Source organism: Haliotis rufescens, unplaced genomic scaffold, assembly GCF_023055435.1.
Source record: "Haliotis rufescens isolate VD_foot unplaced genomic scaffold, xgHalRufe1.0.p SCAF_31, whole genome shotgun sequence".
Taxonomy (NCBI): Eukaryota; Metazoa; Mollusca; class Gastropoda; order Lepetellida; family Haliotidae; genus Haliotis; species Haliotis rufescens.
The window spans coordinates 1,550,059-1,574,973 of record NW_025964013.1 but is presented as its reverse complement, the minus strand read 5'-3'; the positions used below and the strand labels follow the sequence as shown (position 1 = coordinate 1,574,973).

The 24,915-nt window shown below is 39.0% G+C and overlaps 1 protein-coding gene across 2 annotated transcripts; it reads right to left on the bottom strand.

Moving 5' to 3' along the window:
- Positions 1-462: 462 nt before the first annotated feature.
- Positions 463-24,915, bottom strand: LOC124136785 (KAT8 regulatory NSL complex subunit 1-like). Of its 2 annotated transcripts, XM_046502819.2 has the most exons (9): positions 24,686-24,915; positions 23,050-24,308; positions 17,115-17,899; positions 11,271-11,367; positions 10,250-10,335; positions 7,553-7,681; positions 6,025-6,277; positions 4,529-4,685; positions 463-3,650 (listed from the first exon to the last, which is right to left on the bottom strand). In XM_046502819.2, exons 2-9 carry the CDS (start codon positions 24,300-24,302, stop codon positions 2,928-2,930), a joined length of 3,483 nt encoding a protein of 1,160 aa, XP_046358775.1. In that variant the 5' UTR covers positions 24,303-24,308; positions 24,686-24,915; the 3' UTR covers positions 463-2,927. The 2 variants fall into 2 exon arrangements, with proteins under 2 accessions (XP_046358775.1, XP_046358774.1); XM_046502818.2 differs by having other exon boundaries at positions 23,050-24,915.

Genomic DNA, 24,915 nt, shown 5'->3' with positions numbered 1-24,915 from the left:
ATGAGGATTGGGCATTCACAAAGTGTGAACCGGTCGTTCTTCTCCAATGGATCCTCAATGACATGCTGATAGCATCATTCTTCTCCGATGGTATGCTTCAATGACATGCTGATAGCATCATTCTTCTCTGATGGTATGCTTCAATGACATGCTGATAGCATCATTCTTCTCCAATGGATCTTCAATGACATGCTGACAGTGTCATTCTTCTCCGATGGTATGCCTCAGCCAGAATATATTACCTAAAAACCATGGTATGCCTGAATATTACAGCATAATGCAACATCCGCCCTCCAATAAACATGTGGCAATCCAATCCTAACATCAGTCAAAGGCACACATCTGATGGCCCAGTGAGTTCCAGTATTGACAGATGCTAGAGTGGAGATATCGCACAGATCTGATAGACTACATCCACCCATATTGTCAATAGACTTACAGAAAAAAACCACAACAAATTACTTCTTATAAAAAAAGTTAATTTAATCTTTCTTTTTCATCCACAATTGCACTATGGTTGATCTACATATAAGAGCTCTCTCATAGGAGTGCTCAAAGCACTTTTTGATCCTGACAAAGACAGATAGCAAGTATCTAGAATACATACATCAACAACATGTCCACGTAGTTGCTGCTGCAGGCTGTTGATCGCTACGTTGTACAGGCCGTTGCAGCAGCTCTCAGATATTATTAAATGCAGGTGCGCACATACACAGGTGCATTTTCCTCCAAATGTAAATGCATTAATGAACTGAATATCAATGTGTGATGTATGTATCAACACTAGGTGATAGAAACTTGCCAACTAGGGTAGTAGCAACACAAATGTACGAAAAACATCTTTAACAAGTTTTTGTCTTAAAAAAGAAAATTAACACAAACTTGCAACAACTATATCCAGCACACACTTTCTCACAGGTAACCAAGGTAACAGTGTCCAGGAAGTGAAGTGATGGTGATCTGCTGTGGCCGAGAATGTTAAGGCATTATAAGGAGGCAGCACAAATTCAACTTCAACTTTATCTGGTAAGGTAGATTTTGGAAATTTTTAACTTAACAGGGTAAGTGAAATTACTGTCATATTTTCTATGGCAAAGCAAAAGGCATATTCATTTTTTTCCAAATGAAATATAGGGAAGAAAGTACAAAATATATTAGGCAAGTGCTTATCCTCAAATGCAAGAAACATTTCGTGCTTATTATTGTGTACAGAATGTAACATGTAAAAATTTTAAATGCAACAATATTTACCAAAACATACACAAAATATTGTGCTGAATGAGAACATCTATCGTCCAATGAACACCAAGCAATCTAGGAATCTTGTCCACTCCAATGTGGACACTGACATGGATTTTACCTCCCACTCGTACAATGAAACTTCTCAAATACAGCACTTTTGCAACCAATATGTACATTATGTACATCAGAAAGACACAGCTTGTTAGCTTATCTTGTATATTGTACAGAAGACTGTTCATTGTTTCAGGACTACGGTTATCACACGTGTGATACCAAACACTTTGAAATCAAAAGCTATGGATCAGCTGTTCCAATATTATATGCAGGATTAAAAAAAAGGTAAATGAAAAAAACATCATAGCATCTGTTGTCAACATGAATCAAGGCAATGGGTTGTTAACAGTCAAAATGTTTGAGATCATTATCAATGATGTACTTGGACAAGCTAAACAAAAGGTGACCCCAAGCCTTGAAGGAGCTCCCACAACACCAACTGCAGCGTTAGAAATTGGCACTAGTCCTATAGTCCATGTCAAACTGCCCAATAATTAAGGTATCCTGAGGACCAGTAGCAATTTGCCCTTTTTAAGGGTTTTGCTATATGTTATTATAAGGAGTAATGGGCTTAAACTATAGTCTATTAGTTTCTACCGCTGCTAATTTCACACTGATTGTGATAAAACAGAGTTTATGTTTTCTGAAGAGGAAAAAAAATAACGCTCAAAATAAACATGCATTTCATATTTTCTGGAGAGAAAAAAAATACTGCCCAAAATATATATCCCAAGGAACATTGAATTTTTTAAAAGAAGGACAGCACACAAGTAAAAAAAATCCCAACACACCATCCTAACAACTATTATTATTACAAGTTAGGTCCACTTTGTATTATTATGGAAAACCAAGTCAAAATTTCACTTGGCAGCAACTACTTGTCACAGGAGGGAAGACCTCTACCTCTGAACTGTAGACTATTCTGACATATTCAGCATTAATACTCATGTTATTCCCATTGGGCGAGCTCCTTCAAGTTGCCTTCAAGTTGAAGGCATCCTACACGTAACCACCATGTGAACATGTACCATCACACTGACACCAAATGGGGAGTAGTCACTTATCGGGGAACACCACTGATGTAGTCAAATGAACAGATACGTCCTCCACAAATCCATGCACCAAAAGTATCAACAGAGTCCTTCCTGACAACATTGCACCCAGAATATATCACAAGTGCAGCAAAATGCCAAAACAAGATTTTCAAAATCATTCTTGTTTGCTTTGCGATATTTCTTCTGAGCAGCATTGGCATGACGAAGTAGCAGTGCACATAGTTTTGGCCAAGATTAATTCAACGTGGGGTACCGGTCTCTCGGAAGATACTCAATCCTGGGTTCTCTTCCTCTCTCGTTCAATAGAACCTTCATCATCACATGGATGGACTCTACGAACTCTGTACACATCTCATTTGTAGCATGTAATGCATTTTAGCATTAAGAATATGCTTCAACTGATGGCTTGATCTTCTGGATGCTCCGACTGTTGATGATACGCATATTTGACGTCGTCATCATCGTCACATCCATGTGTTCAGTACCAGCGCCCTCTGTGGGCAGATGCCAAGACACCCTTATTGGTCGGGGCTTGCACTGCATATAGACACGTCCATGTGCTCCTGGGTCCAGTCCTCACCTCTTGCCCGTGGACAGCTTGAGCACAACGGACATCTTGGTCCTGGGTGTTCTGTCGTTATTGAGGACCGTCCATTCCGGATCATTGGGGTCATCACCTGCGACTGAATTGGACGCTGAGCTGGGTAGTGGAGAACACGGATGGCTGCTCGATGGAGTGCTATCACTTCGGCAAGGGGTGCTTGGGGGCTCCAAGGTCACCCGGGGTCGAACCTTCTCACTAGTCGGCTGTACTTTCTTCACACCTTCAAATTCCTCTTCTGACAAAGGGAATGTTCGTAATGGCCATGGGTCGACAATTTCCCCTAATTCCATAAATCCATCCTGACTGGAATCATCCATGACGGAACTGAAGCTCAGTCTTTCCCTCCGAGACACAGACCCACTGCGACGTCTGCTTCCTTCATCGAAACCCGCGGCCGACGCCAGGAGATAGGAAGTAGCAGGGAACGTGGGTGTGCTGGGAGTCATTGGTTGCGGCGGAGGGGGTTGTATCGGCTGAATCAGGGATTCCGGAAGTGGCAGTTCTATAGGGGCCAGGGTCTCAGTTGGCGTGGAGTTAGGATCTGGTGAAGGGGGCTCAGTTAATGGGGTGCTCGTCTCTGTCCGCGTCCGATTTCTCCGTGATGGATACTGGATAAAGGATGTGAACCTCTTCTTTTCTTCTACCTCACACTTGAGGTGACGCTCAACATATATATCGTCACACAGATCTTCAATCTGGAAGGAGAAAACAATATTGATCAGTATCATTGTTATTTTTATTTTTGGTTTGTTCTTTAAAGTCACACTCAGCAATATTCCATCTTCATGACAGCAGTCTGTAAGTAATCGAGTCTGGTCAAGACAATCCAGTGATTGACACCATGAACATCAATCTAGGCAATTGGGAAACAATGACATGCATCAACTAAGTCAGCAAATCTGACCACCCATTCCTGTTAGTTGCCTCTTACGACAAGCAGTCGCCTTTCATGGCAAGCATGGATTGTAACCCGGATCTTCTCGGGTAAGTAAGCGAGTATGGTTTTATGCCATAATGAGCAAAATTCCAGCAAGATTTTGTCTGGGAACACCACAAACGGGCTTCAAACATTGTGTGCAGGATCAGTTAGTGAGTGTGTATAGTTTTACGCCACTTTTAGCAATATTCCAGCAATATCACAGCAGAGGACACCAGAAATGGGCTTCACACATTGTACCCATGTCGGGAATCGAACCTTGGTCTTTGGCGTGACGAGTGAACGCCTTAACCACTGGGCTACCCGACTGCCCCATGCAGGATCAGACCCAAGTTTTGGCGACCTGCATAAATAATCAAGTGTGCACCAAACAATACAGCAATCGCTGTTGTGAGCAACAAAACCACATAGATGGGGTACGATGACAAGCAATAAACTTAACAGCCGAGCTTAATCACACAATACAATTGGTAGCCTTTTTCGACCAGCGTAAGTTGCTGGGGACCTAGTCTAACCTGATGTCCCCACGGGAAGTTGAAGTGAGTAAACATAATAGTGTTTCATCAATTTCACAGCGTATTAAAGTCATTGCACACCTCATCAAAAGTAAAAATGTATTTCAGTTAAGTAGCATACCTCTTCATTCTCCTCGTCTATTTCTACCGGTTTTATTCCGATCAAGCCGTTGGTCTTCTCCAAGGCCCCCTCAACCTCCATGGGTTCCTGGAACTCGGCCTTCATGCCTATCACAGTCTCAGTTGTGTTCTCCTTGTCCAAGGTAATGTCTCGCCATCTGACAGACAAATACAATGCTTTTACAATCAAATCTACTTTACATTTTCATATGACTAAATTGGGTCAGTTGGTAAGCTGTACTAGATTTACCAGGGCATGTCAGCTTTATGTGCCGTAATTGTCAGTGACAGTGATTGAAAGTGTCATGTGCTGGCATTGCTAGCTTTTAACAGTGGTCGGCGGCAGTTAGTAATCTAGAGTTTTGTAAACATGACAGGCTTGATTGTTTGAGAAGTTTTGGGATGGGACAGTTTCTAAAGGCTGGCTATACCTATGCAAGAGTGACAAAAGGGTGATTCGTCTTGAATGGTTGGATTGGATACCTACTGAAAACACCGAATTCCCCAGCTACGAACATTATTCTGTATTCATGAGTGCACTTACACTAATTATTGGATTTGTTACTCATTATTGCCAATTATTGCCCATTTTGATTGAAAATCAAAAACTGTGTGTTTGCAAATAATTTGTTGAAGATTCCTTGATCTTGTGGGATCATTTACTGATTTCACAATTCAATTCTGTACAAATTTCTGGGTTAACCATTGCATTTCAATTTGGAAATCCCCTCATAACTTAAAGGACAGCATGCACCTAAAGGCAGATCAGCCAGTCATTTAATACACTGAAGCTGCAAATATACAAGATGCTGCAAAAGACCACTTGGACAGTTCTTTCAGAGAGCCATTTGAAATTTTAAGGAGCCAGAGACAAAATGTAGGTAGCTACACTTTTCAACAATATAATTACAGCTGATTACAGTACTTCTGTCAAATTACTGCTTCTGTCATGATTGAAAAATAAAGACATTGCAGCAGACTTCCTTGAAAGCTTTCATTTAACTCCATTTGATTGACCATGATTAACCGAAGCCAAATCAGCAATTTTTGAAAAGTCTAAATCCTACTGTTTATACATATGAAAGTTATGTTTATCACATTATTTTAATAATGCATTTACAACTTAAGTTCGTTGTAAAGAAAATTAAAAACATGTAAGCTAACACATTCATAATGTCCAGATTAAGAAACAAGGAAGCAAAATTTTGATGATTTTCGGCAAATATAAGATTTTTAAAAATCCACTTACCCGTTTCTTTTTTATTTTCGTTTGTTGTTAAACGCCGCACTCAGCAATATTCCAGCTATATGACAGCGGTCTGTAAATAATCGAGTCTGGACCAGACAATCCAGTGATTGATATCATGAGCATCGATCCACACAATTAGGATACAATGACATATATTAACCAAGTCAGCGAGTCTGACCACCCTATGTCCTATGTACACACAGTACACACATGAGTGCTGCATTTAGAGCAGTTATTGACCTACTCACTTGGGTGTGACTATTTCCTTGTACTGTAGTTTCTCTACCCGTGTCGCTGCTGCTATGCTATAAGGAATGACTATATTGTTGATGTCATAGGCTTCGCCTCGACTCCTCCTGTTCTTCAGATCCTTGAAGGCTGATGATGGACAGCTGAGGGACAGACCATCCTTCGTCTGTGGCGAGGCAAGCGGGCCCTGGTTGGCCTCAATCACAGACATTTGCAGAGCGGACATCGAGCGACCGGATCGCCGCTTCATGGCTGGAGGGATAGAACAGTGTGAAGATAATCTCCATCAGAACAGCCATCAGTTGTTTTAAAACAAGTTTGTTTGTTCGTTGTTGAACGCCGCACTCAGCAATTATCTAGCTATATGACGGCAGTCAATAATCAACTCTTAGTCGCCTTTTACGACACGCATAGTCGCCTGTTATGGCAAGCATGGGTCGTTCAAAACAAGTGTTCCAGATCATCTCTCCCCTCAAAATATGAAAAAAAATTAAAATGTTCAGAAGGCCCAAACAAAAATGTTTCACTGCGAAAAAAATATATTGTCCTTCAGGTTTGTGACAATGCAGTGATTGACTGAATGCTGTCTTATGCAGTTAGTAATTGTTAAGTACATGATTATTAGCATCTTGTATACAATCATATCTATGGAAACTGTTGAAAGTGTAGAATGACAACAATGTTAACTGTTCGGAGGTGGACCCATCAACCTCCCACATATCCCTTGCACACGCCTACCTCCTGTAACTATAGTTATAACATTGAATCAGTTGTTGTTTGACTTCTTTTGAGCGGTATACAATGTTTTATTACCCCTGAAATTATGAAAACAAGACTAAAAGTGAGCAGGGCTCACAAATACCTGATTCCGACTCCAACATATTTCTAAGTTCAAAACATGAAAAAAGCAACATTTTCCCAGAAAATCCACTTACTGAAATCAAACTTTGCACTGTACCTCTCCTATATGCAGTGAATCCATGTAGTAGTTTTTAAGATATAGGTCGCACAAATGTTGAAGGAAAAATATATTCTAAGTTCAAAATATAACAAGAATCATGTTTTTTCCCCCAGAAAATACACATATTAAAATTAAACTTTGCACAGCACCTCTTCTATTAGTATGAAAACTGTTTCCTAAATTTTAAAAGAATCCATGAAGAAGTTTTCTAGTCATAGGTTGCATAAATGTCAGAGAAAAAAATTCTAATTAAAAAAACTGAAGAAAAGCTTCACTTTATTTTCAGAAAATCAAAATACTGAAAACAAACTTCAACTGCACCGCTACAATAGGTATAAAAGGTGTTCACCAAACGTGAAAAGAATCTATGTAGTGGTTTTCAAGTTATAGGTCGCTAAAAAAGAAATGTCCTTGGAAGGACAGACGGACAACCTTGATATAACTATATACCCCTGCCCTTTACCCCTTTCTAAACATCCCAATTTTGATCGAAACAACAATTTGTTCCCAATTTGCCCGCCAAGGGCACTTAGTTTGAATTCGTTGATTAATCCCTGCAGACTCACCAATAGCAATCTGTTGCGCCCGCCGTCGAATGGTAGTATCCTTGTTCAACCTCCGAGTAGACACAGCCTTTTTCCGAGATGTGTTATGTCCCTTTCGAACCGTCTTGTTTTCATATTTGCTGCGAATTTCTAAAGGACATACAAAAAGTATGCATGTACATGTAAATCCACATCATTACCAAACTATGTGAAGATTCCGGGGTAGAATAAGTCTTCAGCAACCCATGCTTGCTGTAAATGGTGACTATGCTTGTCGTAAAAGGCGACCAACAGGATCGGGTGGTCAGGCTCGCTGACTTGGTTGATGCATGTCATTGATCCCAATTCATGGATCAATGCAAATGATATTAATCACTGGATTGTCTGGTCCAGACTCGATTATTTACAGAACGCCGCCATATACCGTATTTTCTTGAGTATAGTGCACACTTTTTTTTCGAAAAAACACAGCTGTGTAGAAGGGGGTGCGCATTATACACGAATTATGAGTTTGGATGTTTTTTTCCCCCATGGAAAGACATTACCGTGAGCACGAAACACCGGGAATACCATGTCAACAAATCCATACTGAAGTACGCAAAATAATTATGTAATTACACTGTCTGGCTATAAAAAGTGTTCTTTGTATATCTGGACTTATGTTTGTAACTTATTTCATTGATTTTATTCAAAATTCCTTATAATATTGTTTTTATTAATTTCGGCGAAATCGTGTGTGAAGCGATCGGAAGATCGCACAACTCACCGTTATTAACAGCAACCACGGTCAGAATACCGCTATTGACGCATTGAAACAAACTTTAGTTGACAGAGAATGGATACATATATCATAAATGACATACTTTGACTCGTTAAAAGTCATATTTGTTTTTTTGTTTGACGATTCTATGTCAACATGAAATTCTCGCGATCATGTGATCACGTGTGCGTGAGCCTTGTCGGTGACTGGTCAGACATGTTCCATGTAAAAAATAATACCCGGGAATAGCGATCAGCTGCTTCGCTTAGGGTTATTATTATTTTAAATATGTTTAGTAAAGGTTGCATATAATTAAGAAAATAATGGAATATATTATTCCTGATAAATAAAATAGTTTCAGATACAATTGTTGCCGATCCTAGCATTAAAAATCTTTTAAAGTTATATCATTGGGTGTGTCTTGACCGAATCACCGGTCGATTCCAAGAAAACGTGTGTACAGCTGATTGCTGTTTCCAGCTTAGTTTACGAGAAAATACGCAAGGTAATCTTAATCCCAAAATATAAAACAATGCCTAGCAGAACAATAAATACTATTTAAACGGTAAATAAACATGTCTGGTGATTTTTTATCTCAAATTTCGAATTTGTACCGACGAAGTTTCTCAGCACCCGTTCGTTTGCCAGACTTCGCTGAAAGGGTACGGTGTAAAAAATATCTGCGCATAATATTCAAATTTCTTTTTTTCCAAAATATTGAACCCGCTAGAGGGGGGTGCGCATTATACATGGGTGCGCACTATACTCAAGAAATTACGGAAGCTGGAATATTGCTGAGTGCGGCGTTAAACAACAAACCAACCAACCAACCAACATTACCAAACTAGCCTACTTGTAAATGACAGACACACCTAGAACATAACGTCAAGGGAGTGAGTAGAGTTCATGCTAGATCTACAGAAGGCTTGATGTACCACATGTGGTGTCTCCTTCGGCAAGTGACTTTGTTCTAAATGTGACTGTTCACCTAGCAGTGAATGGGAACACGGGAGGATGAGATGGTATTGTGGTTGTTAACCTGCGCGTAACAAGCAGCTTGGGTTGTATACTCCCCACACAGCTGAGAATGATTGAGTGCACACTAATCCAGTGACTGGGGTAATAATAGCACTTTGAGCATGCCCCTGTGTGGTGTCGAAACATGCTCAACATAAATGGCCTATTACTATTATTATTACTATTATTATTGATTACTGCAATAGACATCACACATTGTACAGATGCATTCTGTGCCAAAACCTTTCGAGTTTTACTTGACCAAACTTGGCCATTAGCATCATTACAAGGTTATAATGTCATTACAGACTATTAAAACCGGAGCTTATGAGAGACAACAGAGTTTTTACAAGACTGACTTCAGACAAGTGCCTAAAGTCACAGACTGTTGATGATGAAACTGCTGTTTTAACCTGCAGACAGTAGCACTGTACCAGACAGTAGCACTGTACCAATGTCATATCACACTGTAAACAACAAGTCTGGGGGACAAGTTATTTACAGCACGTCAGAAAATGCTGACAAACAATCAGTCACACATTGTAACCATCCTGATCAATCAGCATATATACATGAAGCATAAACTGGGATATACTGCTCAGGAATCCCCAAAGGATTGAAATATGTATAATATAGTTGTTTAACGCCGCACTCGGCAATATTCCAGCTGTGTGACGGCGGTCTGTAAATAATCAAATCTGGACCAGACAATTCAGTGATTAATATCATGATCATCGATCCACGCATTTAGGACATGACGACATGCATGAAGAAAGTTGGCGAGCCTGACCACCCGATCCCGTTAGTCGCCTCTTACGACAAGCATAGTTGCCTCTTACGACAAGCATAGTCGCCTTTCACGTATAATACTGGTATAGTTCCTACCACAATGTCCAATCTGGCATATGACACAACACCGGCACAGTACATGTGATACTCACTTGATGACAACAATACTGCTGCAGCATTTTTCCGGATTTGACGGTTGGCTTTTCTAGAGTTGTCAGATCCCCTCCCTTTGTGTCTCCTACAAGGAAGTAACAAACACTCAAATAACTGGATGTGCCATGATTACAACAGAATACAAGAAATGGTATTTCCTACAAGACCAGTGTCTCATGACACGCAGGGTCTTCACACAATCCCGTGTTTATGAAAAACAATAGGAGATGCAATGGTCCTAATGCCAAGACAATGCAATGGACTGCAGGAAGTGAAAGTGGAAATATAATACACCATCATATTTTAATATTCTGTCTGCAATCTTAAGACTGCTGACAGGCATCATGTACTTGGTGGCCAATACAATGTTTTTCACCAGTCATCACAACTTTTGCCTAATCCATTTGACCTCTTAATGTAAAAATAAATATGCTTAAAAACAAAACACAGTCGGTAATAGAGCTTTATCACCAGCCTGTTTTTATAGTAGTGATCGTGAAGGAGTCTTGGCAACTTATTATCAGCAACATTCCATGATGAGGGGTATGATGACACGAGGATCTGAGTCACACAACCCGATCTAACATATTTGCCTCTAATGACAACCAAGAGAATGTTCGGGACATAACAAGGGTAGCGACAGTGACCACCTGTTTTTAATTTTAGTCAGCAGTTTTGACGAGCATGTTCCGAAAAAATGAGTGAGTGAGTGAGTTGGGTTTAACGCCGCATTTAACGGTATTCCAGTTACATTATGACGTGTCAGCTTAATGTGTGAGGACAGCCCGAAGTGATGCAGGACGTTTACCCCTTTGGTGAAACCAACAAGCACAGGTATGGTGCTGACAAACCTAGCAACATTATGAGGGCGAACCGGGATTCGAACCCACAATCATAGGTTTCTGGCATGCCCAAGGGACGCAACTCTGCACAGCGAATCATGGCGGCTTAGATGACTGGGCCACCCATGTCCCGTCCCGAAAAAACAACCCCTCAACAGATTATTGACGTCATTCTTACTTTCTGTCAGTATCTGTTTTTGCCCGTTTAGGCGGCGGTTTATGCTGCCACTCCCCACTCTTCAGAAGAGCTTCAAAATGGACAGGTAAAGGTATTTCTGAAACAAGAAGCAAGTGTCAACTTCATTACATACATATTTGACTGCAACTATCATCGTTTACATGAGGGCTGGCTACAAAGATCAATAATTGGAATTATCGAGTGGAAGAAATATAACGATTATCGTTATGAAACTTTTGTTATTGATAACAACTCACATAAGCTATTGTGATGAAATACAGTTTAGATTTACTGAAACTGACTTGTCAATAATGTCAATTGTCAAAGACAGAAAGCAACTGTCCATAAAGTAATCTATGCATTAATGTGTCACTGCTCACCAGTGGCGTGAAACCTGTTGATTTCTTTTGGGACTTTTTTGTATATATGCTTAAAGTTCCTTCTCTGATATTAATCGATAATTGACCGATATTTAGTTAGCGTTTATCGATCTCTATGATAGCCAGCCCTAGTTTACATTTGACAAGTCCCCAAGACCAGGAACCCCCCAAGCAATCTGCTCACAACAAAGGCATCCTTGGATTGATGCTATTCAGGTTTTACACGATGCAGAAATGTGCGTCCAGTATGCACAATTGTACAAATGGATGCAGGTAAAAATATATTGGATCCTGAGGGACATACAATAATATTCATTGCACCAAATTCTTGACAAGAAATATAAAGGTCATGTAAGTAAAGAAGTTACTTCACAGAACAGACAATCCATATAAAGACCCTCAAAATGAACTATGGGGGGTTTCCCCGGACCCCCAGTTTTGTAAGTTAAGGTAAAACCCTGTAGACATTGTGAAGCTGAATGAAAACACTGCAATGTCTTTTACCTTTACCATTTTTGTCAGTTACCCTGACATCTCATTCCTGCTAATGTTCTCAAGGAAGTTAGACTACATCTCAAGCAGGAGTTGAGTTTGTGAAAAGAGTAAACGCTATTATTCACATAAACTTCTAACACTGCATACATACTTATTCTGTTTTCTTGGTGTTGACTTTTGTTGAATGGTCCTAAATTGCAAATGCAGGGCTACTCCCCTTAATTGGACAACAATTTTATTACTTAATCATAGTAATTATATTAATTTAATTATAGTATTTGCATTATATAAAGTGTTCTTATATAATTTGACCTCCACTGTGACCTCTAAAACCAATGTTCACTCGGCTACCCTTGATATGCTGAATAAATTGGGTTCAACAATGTTATGACCTTGACTGTGACCTTGATGTTAAACAGGACAGGGAACTTGGTCCTACGCATATTGTCCATGAGAATGTTTGAAATTAATATTCATGTTAATGGTGGAGATCAAATTCTGGAATTGGAAATGCGTGACTCACAAAAAAAGGGGACACCTAATACTGTCATGACACATGGATTATTGATTATTATATCTTAGCAGAATAGACCACTTAACTGGACTGAGTGAGAGTACAGTTTTAAGCCGCTTTCATCAATATTCCAGCAATATCACAGCAGGGGACATCAGAAAAGGGTTTCACACATTATACCCATGTTGGGAATCAAACCCGAGTCTTTGGCGTGACGAGTGAGTGCTAACCATTAGACTTCCCAAGACAAACCAATTACTTATATATGTTTGATACAAGTCTTGTCATGTACATGACATGTCATGTCATGACATGTCATGGGGTATCAAACAGATTAAGCATGTGATATATCCCAGCGTTAGAAATTGGCACTAGTCCTATCGTCCTTGCCAAACTGCCCAATGGTAAAGGTATCATAAGGACTAGTAGACATTTGCCCTTTTTAAGGGTTTTACTATATGTTATCATTATAAGAACTAGTGGACAAAAACTGTTAGTGTCTATTCCTGTATCCAGGATGTAATCAATGTCAAACGAAACTAAGATCACAGTGACATACTGTAGTTACTCGTCATGCATGGACTACACCAATTCAATTACTCAACGCAAAATATTATTAAATTCCCCTTCAGGCAACCTACTGACCTTGCTGTGACCTTGACATGGACCAACTCAAACAAAACTTAACGATGCAAAATGAGTTGTTTACAAATACTGCAAGGTGGTGATCTTATTTCATAGAAGTCCTTTCATGATTTTTGTACTGTACCAATTAACCCTTTCAAAACCAGTAAATTTGAAGCCTTTCTTTCTGTGACACCAAGTTCCCAGAGACTATTCGGTGACAGATGAAGCCTGCATTTATCAAGGAAATTATCTGCTTATCTTTGTTACTACATGTTATACACCATCTGAACTACATGTTATACACCATCTGAACTACATGTTATACACCAGTTGAAAGGTCTGATCTTACTGATTATAAATATGAAAGTTATGTTTATCACATTATTTAAAAAAATGCATTTACCTTTGCCGAACTAAGCTGCAATAACAGAGTTACGAGTCTATGCATAGTCCAATCAAAACAGATTAAGCATGTGATATATCCAGGATGTAATCAATGTTAACGAAACTAAGATCACAGTGACCTACTATAGTTACTCGTCAAAATTGCTTTTCATCAAGGTGCTCACGTCATAGGATGCACTTAGCAGGGTAAGACCCGTATTATTACAATATAGACGTTGATTATCAAGCAGATTGTCTTGCCACCATTATTTGAAGCAAATGCAAATGATATGAGAGATGGAACCTGATTGGTCAATAGGAGGAACATAGAAGGGACATAACTTGCAATAGCCACTTGTGGCGCTACAATTGAGCCTGGAAATTCCAGCCAAGTTCGGCAAGGTTGGAAACTGGACTTTTATAGTCAGTTAACACCCTTGTCTCGGAAAGATGTCCTCATGTATAATTCATTTCAGATTTAGACAAAAGGTTTTGATTAAATCATGTTATTCTGAGCACTTTAAACAGGAAATCACAACCTGCATTAAAAAATGTGGAACTTCATGGAAGCATCGCCCTTGGTTACAACCCATGAATATGATTTTTCATGCATATATTTGGGTACTGAACATCCATGTCCGAATGTTAACATCGAGGCGACAAAAGCTGAGATATCATTAGAATTACATTACATGCTATCACATGAAAATATAGAAATACTAAGTTAGATAATTTTTTATATATTTTTGTTGATTTATTTATACTTTATGTAATATATTTCAAGACTTGCTTGAAACATCTTTATTTTACTATTTGACATGTTCGATAGGGACCCTTGTCGATGCATCTGTCCCAGAGTTGTTACTAAAATAACACTGTGGGGAAATGGTTAATCAATTTTAAATCTATCACTAAAATATGATAAATTGAAATGAAAAGGGTATTTTCAGACATTGTGAAAAGTGATGGATTTAAAACATGAATAATATGACAGATGGTTCACAAATATTTACATTATTTTGATGTGGCTATGGCCTAAACATATGTAACTTCTGAAAGGGGCTGATCCTGTTTAAAGTTAGTCTACAAACTTGAACATCATAACATAATTTTGGTATTTCTTTGTGTTGGTTTTCTGGAAAACATAACTAGGGCTGGGATGATACACCAACTGTATCACGATACCTTACTCACGATCCGATATGTATCACGATACTTGCATGTGCTCTCATCTGTGGTGCGTAAGCCATCTTTTTCATATACAGGATGGCCAAATACCTGGCACACTGACAGGTGACGATTGTTTCGCCATGTATTCCAAAATTTAGTTAAATGTTTTGGCCTTTCACTTCCGTTTTTGCCCAATGCGTACTTGGCGTGAAAATTGTCTGATCTTATTCACAATACTGCTGACATTTGTCTCGCCTGAGGGAAAAGAGTATTGTTCGGGATCCTTTGGGGTTTCAAAGTTGTAACGGTGAAGCAAATAAAAAAAAAGAAAAGTTGTTTGTAAACATGGTAAACTGTGACAGCATTCACGTGGACCACTTTGAGGTAACTGCAATACTTGCCCTGACATACCAGATGTTGATTATCGACTGGACATTTCGTGAATAGGTCGCTTTAACAAACAATGTATTGTTTACTTCCAGCACCTAGAAACATGTATATTGCAAGCAGAGACAAGTACGCCCTCTAAACTAGATGTCGTCACATTGCTGGAATATTGCGAAAAGTGGCATAACAAATATTTCAAACATACATACGCAAAAGTTAATTTTACCTTGGAGCAATTTGATGATAACCAATACGCACACCTGTGATTCTGGGTCACCAAGGAAGGTCAAACCTAACATTTTAAAACTAGAAGATTGTTTAATAGTTGGTTGTGCTTCGAATAGCAACTGTGAGAGTGAGTTTAAACAATATTTGATTCATATTGTAAACAGCACACAACGGGCGAGTATAAGAACACGTCTTGTTTATTTCAATTCAGACACAAAACTAACCGTAATACATCCGTTACTTCCTTGACAACCATACATCAATATCCTAGCAATATTACCTCACATATTCTATTACTTACCCTACGATCTATCTCTTAGCAACTTCCGAATCCATTCATTCATCTAACTTCTATTTACATTCGATACACTTCCAGTAAATACTCTTCCGGTAATTAGAGTTACTCCCCTTAGCCCATTCGCACAATGCTAACAATATCACAACATGTCAGCTTAATGTAAGAAATTTATCAGAGCACATTTCACACCCATATATCACATACAAACACCCATTACCTGTCCTTCTTTCTGTGAAAGATCAACACGAGGAAGTAGATATATCTCTTTCCCCCCACTGGAAAGCATGGTAAGATGGACCATCTCAAGAAAATATTACTGTACCTGATGAATAACCCTATGTATTTATTTCCTCTCTAACTCTTTACAATTTGAGGTACACCATGAATTGGAAACAGACACACTACATTCAATAATGTGTCCTCATTGTCAAATGTACTATAATCGTGTGTTTTTGAGTCATACATCAGTTTATTATCATCAACACTATAATAAAGTAGTGTTTGAAATACAGGTGGGTCCAGGGGTCCTCCTATAGTACTTGAAACTGGCAACCTCAAGATCTTTAACTTTTTGCTTCAAGGCAATGACCTTTCATGGTCATTCTTATTTCAAACACTTGGTCATTCTTATTTCAAACATTTGGTCATTCTTATTTCAAACACTTGGTCATTCTTATTTCAAACACTTGATTATTCATATTATCATAGCCCATTGCTTTGGAATGTGTAACCCAGGGGTCAATATTCATCAAGGATTTAGTTACATGATCTACTCATATGAAAGCCTATGCAATTGGGTAGTGGTGGGACGATAGACAGATGCATCGATGGATCGCGTTATTTCACTTCCCGATACAAGTATCGATCACAGTTGCACATAAAGTAAAAATATGGGTTACGCACTACAATTACGAGCACATACAACCATCCTGATATATATTGGATATTGAGCAAGGTATCGTGATACGTATCGGATCGCACAGTTGATGTATCGTCCCAGTCCAAAAATTGGGTCTATTTTGGGTCTATTCCTCTCATTCAGAACAGCACTTTCTCAGAAATCCCCCAAATGATGACAAGATACCAATAAACTGTAAAAAGAATTTGAAAGGTATCTTCATGGTTAACAGCAATGATTGCTTCAAAGCACATTTAACTTCAGGACAAGAACAATCTCCAAAAAGTTACATTTACTTTTCAGATAATGTTCTTTGGCTCTATTGCAATAAATAATACCCACACTTGTTGGTTACCATTGTATTTAAATCCATAAATATAACTTTCAAGGTCAACATTAGGGTTACGATATGGACAGCCTGACTCACACTGTATTCTTACAGTGCTATTGACAAAACACTCACCTTGAGGAAACGACAGCACGGGATGGAACGATGCATCAAGAAGTGAGACTCGTTCTTGCACAGGCATGACATCAGGGTGGACAGTTTGTGCGTTATTATAGCGCCCCCCACACATGGGGCATGGCATCACAGGCGGATAACATTCACACTTCACAGTAGAGAGACGAGCAGCCTTACGACTGGTTTGATGTAAACCAAACGTCCTCAACAACTTGCGCTTTCTGTAACTACGTAATGGTCGGCACCGAGCTGCTTGAGTCGTTGGATCAACAACCGATGATAAGTCGGACTTGTCCACCAACAATCGCACGTCGGCAACAGGGGTGTCCGAACTAGCATCGTCAGAATTTCCTATTGGTGACTCTATAAATCCATTTAATGATCGTCCTGTTGAAGGAGTACTAGATTTGATACTGTTTTGTTGAGGTGAAAGACAGTTTCCAAGGGACTGAGAGAGGCGGGAGGCTTGTTTGTCAACATTTGACAACACTGTGGAAATGCTACACGGAGACATCTCATTTTTCTGATCTAGACTAGTTACACGATTATCTGAGCCTGCAGGCCTGGCAACAGTTTTAACTGCAGGGTGAAAGCGAGTCAATAGATTCTGAGGCGAAGGCGCATCCCCAAGAACAATGCTGCCTTTACTGTTCCGTATCTGTTTATAAATCTCACTCTGTTGACGAATACGGTATTCCAGATCTGACACCTGCGCCTGTAGCCATGTCCACCGGGCTGCTACAGCCGCTCGCTCCACCGCCCACTTCCATTCAGCCCGTCGGTGTCTGTATAAACAAACACACAAAAGTTAGCTTCAGCTTTAATTTGTGATGAGAACTGGACAAAACAATGACTGACAATTGATCTATCATAGCTGTTGATGTTTGTTCTTTTCACACCAGACACAGGGATATCATGGCCCCCTGTAAACAGTCGAGTCGGGATCAGACAAACCAGTGATTGCCGTCAAGGTCCAGGTAACTGAGCATGACCATCCAATCTAAATTAGTTGCCTGGTTCAACATGTACGAGAGTGCTGGGGACATATTAATCATAAAACCTCGGTTGTCTGGAAAATGTCATGAACTGGATCATAAATATTTCAACATTAAAAGTTCTCACTTTCCTTGTTTTCGTAAGTATCAACAAAATTACAAAACTTGCTGTTTATATTTTACCTTAACTAGTAACATCTGTTATTTGTCTACCGAAGTACAAAGTGAAGCCATTTTTCTCTTGACACGTTTAATGTTTTCCTTTATAACAATATATATCCTATACTACTCTCCCATAAATCCATTTAAAATCTACTTAATATTAAAGTAAGAGAGAGAGATGTGGGAATTATTTTGGTGTGACTTAATACAGTGTGTGACATTAGCCGAGTCGTATTATTGGCTAGTGTGTATTTTCTATGAATATCAAAACCTGACATTGACAACCCTAGTTTAATACTGAAAGTCTCAAACATACACCATCAATGAATGAATCCACAACAAACTTAGTTGACCTGTAGTCATGAAGTCTTTGATGGGCATTCATCTTATGAAGGGGCAAGAAGTTGCCCTGAAGCATCCTAACGAACAATGGAAGTTGTTCTCTGCAGTCAATTTCATGGCTTTTCCTGTAGTCCTTGCACAGAATGTGTGTTTTCTACTGCCAATCACTTGGTTTATGTATCCAACAACCCAAAACATCAGAAATGTAGTTTTTGATTCCAACAAAGTTTGTAATAAAAATATCAAACAATATAGGAAGCAAGATTTCCTACTGTTTCCTATACATTAGTGCAGCAGTGCGAGTTTTCATGCGAAAAAACTACTTTTCTGTATTGATACAAGACAATTCACTTGCTAAAATAAATTACTTCTCTTGTTTTATTGACTCCCACCCCAGCATTTTTGTGTGTCAAATATTGCAAAATGTGTTGTAATTAGCTTGTCAAGTTCACTACAAAAAATATCACTACTATGTGTCTCAGCTAGCTTACCCTTTGGTCAGGTGAAATAGTGTTTAACATTGCGTTCAAGATTATTGCACTTATATAGAGGTGTGTGTTGGGTGGGTGGCTGTGTGTCCTTGTCCGGACTAATGCCGATTTAATAGCACAGCCCACTGAGATGCCATGCCACAGTTTAGCATGAATACCCCCCTCAGACACAGTATACTGACTCCGAGTGACAAGTCCTTGCTTTATCCCCTTTATGCCGAGCCCAGGCAGGGTTTAAACAAGAGGTGCCATCTTTTAATGCCTTTTGGTGTGACGCAGCAAAACCCACGACCTTCTGCTCCACTAGGCCAAAGAGGTGTTTTTTTCCTTTGGTCCTACTGTGAAATATATATATATGTGACACAAATTTCTTAGCAACATATGCTTTTATACCAATTTTTCATGACACACGTATCATGACCTTACTGTATAGTTTCACCCCTACTAGCTAGTATGTATACATACATGCAGTGCTTCTGTAATGTTTAAGTTTAGCATGTAAGTTAAAAAGGTCATAACCCCATCGTTGAGAGCAAAAAGAGTTCAAGGGATCTGATCAAAAACTATAGCAGCAAGTGTCAAGGACCCTAAGATGTCCTAATTTCAAATACTGATGTATAAGCTATCAAACAATCATTGACAATTATTGATCACCAGAACATCTGTTATTTGGGCAATATTTACAATTTACAATTTCCCAAGAAACCCCATGGAGGTGAACTGGTGTAGACTCAGTGTGTTAGTAATAGTAGTAATACAATTGACTGACGTATCCTTGTAACCATACACCTTGTCACAGCCTCGGTCAGGGATATACAATCACTGGTGCAGAAGTAGGTCAGACATTCACAGCTTGCGGGGATCAAACTACTACGTACTAGCCTGAACAAGGATCTTCCTAGACTCACCAGAAGTTTGTAGAGAATGAAACAACTCCGATATGAGCTCAGTCACATCCCTGACAGATAAGATGAAGTCTAGTGTACTTGATGTCATCTGCCATTCCATATTATATAAAAAAGTATTTCAATTTAGGAACCCCTAAAGTAAGTCTTAACAATAATTGTTTATGACAAGAACTTCATTCCTAATTTGCAAACATTGCCTTACGTTGATCAACCTTGGATTTATTTAAGTTGGACCAACAGGTCCACAGGCCTGGAGAAAATATATGCATCTTTGCATTGAAAAAGTGTTGGGATTAAATATTTGTAAACTACAAAATTGTGCTGTCAGTTTTTCAATAGTTTACTTTTCACATGTTGCCTTTCCACCCTAGATACCCGCTGTTGCATGGTAACCTGGTAACACAAAAAGACAGGTATCCTCTCATTTAATACACTATTTACAGAACAAAGGGATCAGGTCAGAAGGAAAGCATCTTTCACATTCCTAGTGGATACATAGCTGAGTTGTATATACTTGTTAATACTTTTATTTTACAATGTTATTTTAGTGGGTAAGCTAACAAAATACAAAATTTACATACAAGTAGAAATCCATGACCATTCCATGTCTAATGCAACGCCATTTAATTCACCTGCTTATTGGTTACTTAACTCTCCAAGTACCAAATAAACGACAAACAGCAGGTAAGTATGTCTTGACTCACCTAGGGACTCAAACGCAATTCTGCATCTTACACGTTACTTGCATAAAAATTGAAAAAGGACACACAAAAATGCAGACTGCATCCACTGGAATGCAGGAAAATTGTATGTTTAAGAATAAATGGTGCTATTTCATAATTTGATACCACTTTAAATAAGTTTCCCTAAGTAATCATCTAAAACATACAATACACAGTCGAATGTTTTAACGACCTTCCAGTGGTAGCACTTGGGGAACTCCACATCATTTTAACTGACAACCACTGACTGAGCATGTGCATTCACACATTTCGTCACTTCAGGTAGAGTTCTGATTTCAATTTTTGACATTTCAGTGGGACCCTCATTTTGTTTGTTGTTCAACGCTGCTCTCAGCAATATTCCAGCTATATGACAGCACTCTGTAAATAACTGACTATGGACCATACAATGCAGTGACAGATATTAGAAGCATTGATCTACACATTTGGGATACTATGGCATGAATCAACAAGTCGGCAAGACTGACCACTTGTGCCATTAGTCACCTTTTACAACCAGCATGGTTTGCTTACAAGGAATTCTAGCCTGGATTTTCAACCCAATTTTGTCACCTGGGACCCTAAAAATTAATTTTGAGTCTCCCTGGACCCACAACATACATCACTCAGGTAAGTGCCTGCATGCCAACCACCCCCATAAAAACATATCAGAAGGCTGTCACTTCCACAACGTGGTGATTGAAAACAGAACAGGCCTGTACTCAGATATATTTCCATGTCAGATCACTGTCACTGCTGGAAAGCTACATTCATTGACTAATACAGTAGTAACATTATCAGGCCATGTGATTATTAAGTCATCTCTTGTACAAATTGCTTAATGACATTTTTAAAAATGATTCAAATTCAGCTGCCTGACCAATATGACATTCCAGATAAATTTCATTATTTTAATAACCTCGCCCACACTTCGATATCCCTATGTCAATGCACTTGTTTTTTTAACCTGACATGGTTTTACAAATGTTGGAATAACATACCTATTCTACCGTGTCATTACTTTACATACTTTGTATCAATAAAACAAGGTAAACAAAATAGAAACTACTGCTGCAAGTGACATTTGTTAGCGACAATATTTCTAGGAATTGCTCTAAATAAGAAGGGGATTCCCCCTCTGGGTCATGACCCACAGCTGCATTGCGATCTGTGAGAGATGTTCTATTATTATCCCCTAGTCACCAGTTCCTGATTGCTGGTCACAGCTAGCCTGTGAATGGTGTGAGCAATCATGCATGGCCATCATATCATTGTCAGGGTAGACCTGAACACCAGCTACTGTTAGTAGGCTGCTCTTGCAGACTATCTAGAACTTTCCATGTAGCTCAACGCAATACACAAATCATCTTACCCTTTTCTATTTCAAGGACACTGCTTTTGTTCACCATGTGTGGTTAAACAGTCAAGGAGTGGGATAAAAACCAGAGCTACAGATAAGCAGAGTATTTGCGTAAAATACCCCCCAAAAAATATTCAAAACCCAATTACTTTCAATTAACTTGAATACAGAAACACATGCATTAAAAGTAAAAATTAACGTATGAAAACAGCACGTGTTTATACCCAGTAAAAGTAAAAAGGGGCTAAATTCCAAAACACAATTATGAGCTAATTTACTTTCCGAGTCAAGTCTATACAGTTATATACATCTACAACATTATTTCATTCTTTTTAAATCTTAAAATGTTCACTAATTTGGGGAAAAAAACAAATAAAATGATAAATAGATGAGTGATAAAATATTGGTTACCCAATGAAAAATGTAATAACCCAATTGAAATAAGAAACCCTAAAAACAATTGCTCAAAGAGTTATCTGGAGCTCTGACAACTCATAAATCACCATTAGAAAATAGCTCAATGAGGTTTGCAGTTGTCTTAACAAATACAATGATCAGGGTCTTGCTAACATCATACAGTATTTGTATATCTCTTTAGAACATCATACATCAAATAGAAGCAGGTCATTACACTAGAAGGTAATTTATTCCTGAAACATATATATGATTTTCTATTTCTAAAAATAAAACTTTCATTAAAAAAACCTAAATTGTAAATATATTAACTTGGTCTTGTTGCTATATGGCTGAAATACTGCTGATGCAACATTAAATTTTAACTCACTCACTATTTCTAAGAATATGAGCTACCATGGCTGTCATGGCCCTAGTTTTCACAGGTAAGCAATGTCAGTATGTGACTAAACAAAATCAATATAAAGCTGGGAGTATCAAATATTAACGACAAATCATGTACATTTAAGTAGAAAAAATAATACAATACCCAAACACTTACAATGGCGGAGAAGGACCTTTCTTTTCTTTTACAAGATCTCCATCGAACTCATCACAACTTTCTCCACCTGAACTGCTCTCCGTTGCATCCGAGTCGACCACTGATTCCAGGCTCTTGATCATTGAGCACATGTGATCAGCTGATGTTTCAGATTCATTCCGCACAGACTTGTCCATTTTCAAAACGTTTGTCGTCGTCTGAATCACTGCCTCTGTTTTCGGCGGATGGACGAGGCGTTGATTCAGTGACAAGTTCTTAGGTGCCTGAAGCTTTCTAACTAAATTAACAAGGGCAGCTGTTGAGAGATTTTTCACATCTTCACTCTGTAATAATTCTGTTTTTAGTTCAGTGCCAGTTACCGGGGCATTAATAGACTTCACAACAGTTTCTAAATTTTTATGTTGATATTCTACAAAATGGTGAAGTTGCTGTCTAGTATGATTTTCTATTTGACGTCCCTGAAGTCGACGTAGACGACGCATAAGAAATTCTGTCCTACGTTGAAGTTGATGTTGAGATGTTGAAACACATTCTTTCAGATCTTCCGTGGTCTTATCACTTTCCTTATTTTCCAAGTCCACTTTTGTGTTTGATGGACATGGCCTTGCTGCTTCTTCCTGGGCTTGAATTACAGCATCATTTCCACCATGCTTGCTATCCACATTGGATGCAGTGTTCGGATCTGAAGAAATGTCACTTTCACAAATTTTCTGTCCATCTTTCACAACATCAGGCACTGATGACTTTCCATTAACAAATGATGCACTCTCAGATGGTTCTTTCGGTGATAACGTTTCTGGCTTTGTGTTTTCATTTTTAGATGCAGGTTGATTCATACCTCCTTTCTCAAGCTTTGCAAAAGACTTGATAAATTCACTCTGGAATGCTGACACTTCTTTTTTGTGGAGATTCGAGATGGCAGCGGTAACCCCTAAATTCTGGAGATTAGTTGCAAGATTGCAGGTGTTCAATTTTACACTGTGACCTCCGTTTAGCAGATGACCTGCTAAATTGGTCACTTGTTTGGTAGATCTCTGCACCTTGTCCAGGGACAGGCGACTGTCAACTACCGCTAATTCGTGTTGCGCCGTCAATTTGTGATCCTTGCCGTTTAGAACCGTAGTCGGGGTAGTTACTGATGGCGTCGTTGTAGCTGGTAGTGTCGCTTTAATTCTGACCTGACTAGCCGCCTCAGTAAGCGCGGGAGCCATTGCGGCCATACAACATATCCTCAGAGGGAGTGGACTCGACATGCAATTCTGAAAATCATTTGACAATTATTCTCAAATAGCACAAGGTGTAGACTTATTATGTATGATTCGACAGAGTTCAATCATGCCTATTGTCTCTGATGAATTGTCACCAGTCGACTGACACAGACACAAGACGGGAAATATCATGAAGCACGTGACTTTTGTCATATATCATTATCTTTACTCTAGTGCCTCCTAGACCAGATATGCGTGATCAAAATAGTGTACCACACATAATTGAAAGTCTCAAATAAACCAACGCAGTTGAAAATGTCAATCAAAGACCAGGTGGAGTGAAATCGCCGATGCAATTCCGATATGAAAGACGCGTAATGTACCCGGACAATATCACGTGACTTCGCCACGTCCTGCTTTATACGAACCCTCTAGTCTCATCACCAGTCGATTGCGCTGTAATTCGTCGCATTTGTGGTGCTGAAACGTATCCCAATGAAAGTTAATATCTTCTAAATTCTATGATTACTGTCAAACATGACCAAGGAGTTTGCCTAATGTCCGAATTTGAGCAATATTTTTGCACAGCCAGCAATGATTTCACATCCAACATGGCGGTCAGTTGTGCTTGCTCCATCACAAACAAAAATGTGGTTTA